Genomic DNA, 7,500 nt, shown 5'->3' with positions numbered 1-7,500 from the left:
AGTTTGACTTTGCCTGTAAGCATAACATGATGTGTGTATTATATATGAGTGGCGATGTATTGATGACCAGTGCAGCTGCTGCTGAGTGGGGGCCTAATAGACTAGTTAGGGGAGGGGAAAGATGGGGCAGAGAGCTGTCCCACTGCGGTGGAAGTCATACTCCCTGGTACCATTTCCTAATTTGGGATCCACGGCTATCTAAGGACAGTGCTGTTACTTTGGCTTTTTTATGTTTGTTTGTTTCAGTCCTTCCTACTCCGGCTCCTCAAAAGGGCTGTTTCTACAGTATGTTAGCAACCATTTTTATGTATTCACTGCTCTATGCTGTTGACTGTAAATGCATCATTGGAGTATGTGAAGGACATATATGTGCTGCTCAATGTCCTGCAGGCTGCACTGGTCCTGCCAACTGCTCAGGGGATTCAGGCCGACCAGAACGGTGCATTAGTTACGTCCGGAACTAAAGGGCTTACCTGTGAACCACCAGCGTTCATACTGGGCTCTGAACTTTTCCGTATGTGACCAGTTGTCACCCGGATGAACCTGCTGACATCCACATTGTCAATGCGGCTCGCTGACAAGCTCTGGTTAGCCTTTGTATATTAGAGGTACAGTAAATGGAGACTTGAATGGCATTTTCTATACCGTGCACAGGCTTAATTTTTGACAGCTCTCTGCAGCGGATTTTGCCGATGGTGTAAGAGAAGATGTTTTGGTAAATGTAGGGAAGAAAAAATTTATTGGCCTACATGTAGGCCTATACACGGCAGCTAATATATACGGAGTAGGCCTACTACTACTACTACTATGGCTGGATCTCAAATGGCGCACTTGTGCACTTCGGGCACTATGTTTCAGTGCGTAACTAATACGGCATACACACTGAAACCTGAACACTAAAGTGCACAAGTGCGCCATTTGAGATTCAGTCTATGTCTCTCTCCTGTCTTTACACTGCCTCTGGTCCTGTAAACTGGACTGCTCTAACTATAGGAGGTCTGTCATGTCCTGTAAAGGGCTTCTATGTGCACTATTCTGTCTTGTGTTGCTGTTCGTTGGTGCTCACCAATGACCTGGCCACATCTGCCTCCTCTCCTCTCCTCTCCTCTCCTCTCCTCTCCTCCCTCTCTTCCTCCTCTCTCCTCTTCTCCTCTCCTCTCCTCTCCTCTCCTCTCCTCTCCTCTCATCCCTCTCATTTCCTCCTCTCTGTCCCCTCTGGCCACTCCACCCATCCATCCCCCTCTCTAATCTCATCACATCTATTCCTCTCATCCCCCTCCATGTCCCCTCTCTTTCATCTCTCACTCCCCACATCCCTCTCTTCCTCCACCTCTCCTCATCTGCCTCTCTCAGAGCCTGCCTGTTCACCACCCTGCTCTTCCCCTCTACTTGTCCTTTACCTCCTTTCTTGTCCTTTATCTCTCTCTTTCTCTTATTTTCTTCATCCCTGCATCCTACCCCATCTGCCCCTCCCTGTTCTGTTCTTTTACTCCTCTGGGCTTTTTTCTGCTATCCCCCTATCCATATCTTCCCCTGCTCCCTCTCTCCTTTCTTCTCCTCTGTCCTTTTTTTTGCTGTTCCACTCTTCCGGTGTTCTTATTTTGTCTTCTGGAAGGAAGGAGTCAAGGTGATCTGATGAGGGTGCACTCTTTCGCTTCATTTATACCTCCATCTGTCCATCTCTCTTCATTTCACATCCATCTGTCCTGATGCAACTGGATTTACATGTATATGTAAAAGACCCAATCCAGTCATTTCCGAAGAACAAAAATCATTTAAGCTTTTTGAGGTTTACCTTTGCACACTGATATCAGTGGTGTAGTCTACGTAGAACGCAGGTATACGGAGTATACCCACTTCTAAATTTCAGGGGCTTCAGTATACCCACTTAAAATAGATTGATCCATTATTTATAGCATAAATACATACAGTATACCCACTTCAAAAAATGCTCGAATATACAGTATACCCACTTCAAAAAAGTAGACTACACGGCTGACTGATATGAAAGTATGCACAAATTGTATTGTAAGTAATTCAATCTCTCTCTCTCCTTCTCGCTCCCCTGCTCCAATTATGACACGCCATTGTGATATAATAAATGTTCATTTTCTCTCCACCCCACCCCTCCTTCTTCAGTATGCTGGGCTGGCTTAGTGATGCCTTCTGGGAGGAGCGTCTGTGGTTCCCGGTGGGTCTGGGCTGGAAGGACCTGGAGGACCGTGACGGCCGCGTCTATGCCAAGCCGGCCGACCTGTGGGTGGTGCTGCCCATGGCCCTCGCTTTCCTCGTAGTGAGACAGATATTCGAGAGGTGAGAATACACATACTGTAGATACATACACACACACATATGCATACTGTATGGAACACACACACACACACACGAACACACACACACACACACACAAACACACACACACACACACACACACACACACACACACACACACACACACACACACACACACACACACACACACACACACACACACACACACAAACACACACACACACACACACACACACACACACACACTGAGTACGGTGGAGTGAGATGAACCTCAGTAGCAGCCAAGACCCTTTTACTACTTACCAAAGTACAGATAGTATTAGAAATGCAACAGTGTGCAATATTTATTGCTGTGTGTACAGATGGCACTCACCTTCTTACAAAAGTCAATTACATCCAGGTAAGCTGACAGCTTTGGCCGGGCTCAGAGCAAAATGACCTGAAAGGCACCCCCACTGAATACATACAATGTAATAGAGACCCAATTCTGCCTCCCACACTCTCCTGGGCCCGGGGCAACTGACCCCTTTGGCCCCCACACCCACCCCCGGCCAGATTCCATCACCTATAGGATCGGTAGGGCTCGCATCTCCTATCAGTGTTGCTATCACTGAGTGCAGATAAGTAGTCCTGATTGGCTGCTATCGGCACGTCGGTGTCAGTGCCATCATCATGTATTTGTGTCCAGAGTTCAGGAGCTGCTGTTTTTCTCAGAATACCTCTGTTTCTGTGCCAGTCAAATCTTCTGTCCTGTGACTCTTTATGTTCCTTTTGTCCCTCTTAGATGCTATAGAATTAGATTATCTTGCTCCTTTTATTGTACTGAGTATTGAATTTAATCATTTCTGTGTGACTGAATGGTCTTGTGTTCCTCTTCTCTCATCCTGACTTGCTTCCTTTCTCTGTTTCTCTTCCCCCTCTCCTCCTTCCCTCGCCCCCCTCTCCTCCTTCCCTCTTCCCCCTCTCCTCCTTTCCTCTTCCGCTTTCTCCCCCTCCTCTCCTTTGCCTCTCAGGACGGTTGCTGTTCCATTAGCTGCATTGCTTGGAGTCAAAGAGACGGTTCGGCTACCTGTAACCCCCAACCCCACACTAGAGGCCTTCTACAGCAAAACCACAAAATATCCCACACAGGTACTTATGTAAACGCACAGGTACTTGCACACAAATACCCATAAATGACCCTCAAACACGCTATATAAATACACTACACTCCAACATTGCATCCGACCCAATCAGCCAACCCAGATACTGCAACTTAACTCAACCACTACTTGATACAGGACATACTGTATTGTACATACATTAACACCCTGTGAGTGCATTTTCTGAAAGTATTTTAATGAATTTAGTCAATGCCCAATGAATCTCATACCCTCTCCTTTGTCTTCTTTGTCTCCCTTTCTGTGTGTGTGTGTGTGTGTGTGTGTGTGTGTGTGTGTGTGTGTGTGTGTGTGTGTGTGTGTGTGTGTGTGTGTGTGTGTGCGTGCGTGTGTGCGCGCGTGCGTGCGTGCGCGCGTGCATGAACATTTAGTCTTCAGTAGAATCATTAAGTAGTAAAACAGGGTTCACCAAGTGGCAGGTCCAGAGGTGGTTCCGGAGGAGACGAAACCAAGATCGACCCAACCTGCTCAAGAAGTTCAGAGAGGCCAGGTATATGACACTGTACAACATGTTACACCTTACATATACAGTACATCTCATAAGAACTTGGAGCGAGAACTAGGTTGATCTCACATGCACTGACACATCTCCCTGACACGGCTGCACATGTTTGCTGTATTACCGTAAATATTCGATGAGTCATCGTTTTTTTAAGGTGCAATGAACCTTGTTCCTGCAATATTTTGACTCACTATGTTAAAAATGCCGGCAGCTGCCTTGGAGGTGTAACCATGGCTTAACTAAACGGAAGTTGCACTCTTGTTACGCGCAAGGTATTATTGGAGCTATATAAGATTTATTGTGCATGTATTGTCCTACATTGACCTTAGCGAGGAGCCTATGTTATAACCTTACTGTCACCAAAATTGTAATGTCTATGTCTTAATCTGTTACTTAAGGCTCTCGGTAATGTCATAGCAATGTTGTTGTTGAGTATTTTCAGCAAATAGTGAATAGGCCCGCCGGCGACCCTATCTGCACTAAGATGGAATAATGTCCAGTAGAGTAGTGTAGTGAGAATAGTGTGTTTGACAGTACTGTCCCATATAATGGAGTGTGTGTATTACAGTATTAAGTAGGGTAGGTACCTAGTAAATTGGGGCGAGCCATGACGCAGGTGGCGGCACCGGTACTGTATTTGGGTCCAGCGGTACCCAGGAGGCCCAGCATTGAGCCCAACCTCAGCCCGCTCCTGAAGCCTCAGCCCTGGTGCTCTAGCTAGCACACCTCCTTCACACACCTCCACTGCCCTTCATACAATGCAGATGGAGCCTCTTTGTGCAGCTGGGCACGGCAGCAGGCCTATTCACTATTTTATCATAAAAAACCTCTACAACACAACAATATTTTAATAGCAGCTTTCTAATTATACTGTGTTTTAGTTTAGCTTTACTAATTCCAAGCATGTGATAGATAAAACTCTGTGTATCTCCTCGTATGCATCCTTTTATTGCTATGACATGTCATTACAAAGACCCATAATTATCAGGTGACTTGGTCTTCACAATTTTGTTGACAATGCGATGAAAACAAAGTTTTTCTTTCTTTAAAAGCCCCAAAATAATGCCTTAATAGTAGACGTTGTGCTTTGTACTATACTACACTAGAATAAAGGGGTAATGTCAAAGCAGTGGAGTGCAATATGAGATGATGTGTTGTAGTAGTGTAGTGTGATAGTGGTGCTGTTTGAACTCTAGCTTCAGAGAAGAGATGCCAAGGATGTGTGCAGGATGACCTTGTATATACACGCCATTGATGGCAGATGGATCTATAAATACCTCTACTGTACTTATGAATGGGCACTAGCATCCGTTTTTTATATAAGGTTCTAAAATGACAGACCTTTACGTTAGCTCTACATGTAGACATAGCCATGACCTCTGCAGTTAAGTATTGAGGCAAAGTGGTCTTGAGCAGGGCATTAAGTAAGAGTATTCCTGTGTGTGTGTGTGTGTGTGTGTGTGTGTGTGTGTGTGTGTGTGTGCGTGCGTGCGTGCGTGCGTGCGTGCGTGCGTGCGTGCGTGCGTGCGTGCGTGCGTGCGTGCGTGCGTGCGTGCGTGCGTGCTTGTGTGTGGTAAATAGTGTCCATCTTTCCCGTGCTTGCCTTATCGAGTGGTCAGCAGAGCAGACAGCTTAGTGGAGTGGAGTGGCCAGCTGACTGTCTAGCACGGTTACACAGCCTGCTTGCTTTACTGTAGAGGAGTGGACAGCTGAAAACCTGACACCACTTAAGTGTCCTCCAGAGAGCCCTCAGTATGGCCAGCCCAGCTCTCATCTGGGCATGCTCACAACAGGTCTGCATGGCTGCAAGGCCGCGTCCCATGTACTGAAACAGTACAACAGTACTGCCCTACAAAGCAAAAAGGCAGTAACTGCACAGAGCTCCAACCTGAGTATAATGACTTAAAAATGATCCTGTAGTACAGTCTAAGTAGTTTTGGGGAGATTATTGACATGCAGCAGTTTGAATCATTTTATTTAAATTTAATATTTGATATATATGTCATTTAAGTCATAGTAACTGATTTTCCACAACAACGCAGTTACTGCCTTTTTGCTTTGTAGGGCAGAGTAGCCTAGTGAACTGCACTAACCCACCTAGCGGCCAACAATACTTGTTCCCTGGTGATTCCCTGGTTGGTCCAGACCCAGTCCTTGTAGGTTCACCACAACAGGCACCGACCCAGACCCACCAATCACATGGCCTGGTGAATCTAAATACGGTAGAAGGCTTTCTGTTTGGGTTGGTTTGTCGAATGCCACGACTGATTTTCCCTTTTTATATATTTTTTGTTGATATGACAGTGGAGAGTATGACAGGAAGAGAGTCGTGTGTGTGTTTGTGTGTGTGTGTGTACTCGTTATTTACTCTTTATGAAAAAAAAAAACTAACCCCTCTTTGCAACTGCACTTGTTGTTCTGTATATTTCCTGTGCACTTTGTATTTGCTTGTGATGTTGGCTTGATTATGTCCTCTTTTTGAAAGTCGCTTTGGTTATAAAGCGTCTGCCAAATGCAATGTAATGTAATAATGTAATGTAAAAAGAGATGGGGCAGGGCTGGGGCATGGCCCATTTGAACCTGGGTCCTCATGGGCATGTGGAGGAGCAGAGTGCACTGCACCACAACAACCCCTCCCCAGAATGAACGTTGACCGTGAGCCTGTTGAATGACACTAAATGAATGTTGACTGTTAGCCTGTTAGACTGTTAGTGCTACTGAGTCAGCAAAGTCAGACTAGTTATAGCCAGGGGTGAAGCTTGCAGTCATAACATGGGTGGGCCCAAGACACGCGCACGCACGCACGCACGCACGCACGCACACACACACACACACACACACACACACACACACACACACACACACACACACACACACACACACACACACACACACACACACACACACACACACACACACACACACACACACACACATTTTATTTTTATTTCTCAAAGTAAAGACCTGTGTTGCAGTTTGGTCTGAATGTTGACTGGTGCTGAATGAAGTTGCATATGCCTTACAGAGTCCCGGGAGCATAGTAGGGAGAGAGAGAGCGTGGGTGCGTGTGCGAGAGAGAGAGACAGAGAGAGAGAGAGAGAGAGGGAGAGAGAGCATGTGCATGTCTGCTTTGTTTCTTTGAAGACAACAGTTTCTCTGTACTCGATTGACCTCCAATTTGGGTTCCACTGCATTCCATTCCATTCCTCTCATCCGTTCCTCTCATCCATCCGCTCATCCATCCATCCATCCATCCATCCATCCATCCATCCTTCTCTTTCTTTCTCTGTCCATCACCCTGTACCAAGTCTGTGGAGGCTGTGTGTGTGTGTGTGTGTGTGTGTGTGTGTGTGTGTGTGTGTGTGTGTGTGTGTGTGTGTGTGTGTGTGTGTGTGTGTGTGTGTGTGTGTGTGTGTGTGTGCGCGCGCGTGTGTGTGTGTGTGTGTGTGTGCATGTGCGTGTTTGTGTACTCCCATAATGCCTTGGGGTCTTGGGCCTTTGGCCTTAGATTTCTGCTTATAATCCGCCTGCACTTGCAACTGATAT

The 7,500-nt window shown here is 46.3% G+C and overlaps 1 protein-coding gene across 1 annotated transcript in view; it reads left to right on the top strand.

Annotated features, from left to right (window-relative positions):
• Positions 1-7,500, top strand: part of cers2b (ceramide synthase 2b) — a 52,276-nt gene that overhangs the window by 33,302 nt on the left and 11,474 nt on the right. Inside the window, exons 2-4 of the mRNA XM_063199247.1 lie at positions 2,140-2,313; positions 3,306-3,423; positions 3,824-3,942. Of these exons, the coding sequence (XP_063055317.1) occupies positions 2,141-2,313; positions 3,306-3,423; positions 3,824-3,942 (410 nt within the window). The 5' untranslated portion in view covers position 2,140. The remainder of the gene's footprint in view (positions 1-2,139; positions 2,314-3,305; positions 3,424-3,823; positions 3,943-7,500) is intronic.

Source organism: Engraulis encrasicolus, chromosome 5, assembly GCF_034702125.1.
Source record: "Engraulis encrasicolus isolate BLACKSEA-1 chromosome 5, IST_EnEncr_1.0, whole genome shotgun sequence".
NCBI classification, from domain to species: domain Eukaryota; kingdom Metazoa; phylum Chordata; class Actinopteri; order Clupeiformes; family Engraulidae; genus Engraulis; species Engraulis encrasicolus.
Note: the sequence above shows the minus strand (reverse complement) of the source record. Positions and strands in the feature narration are given on the sequence as shown.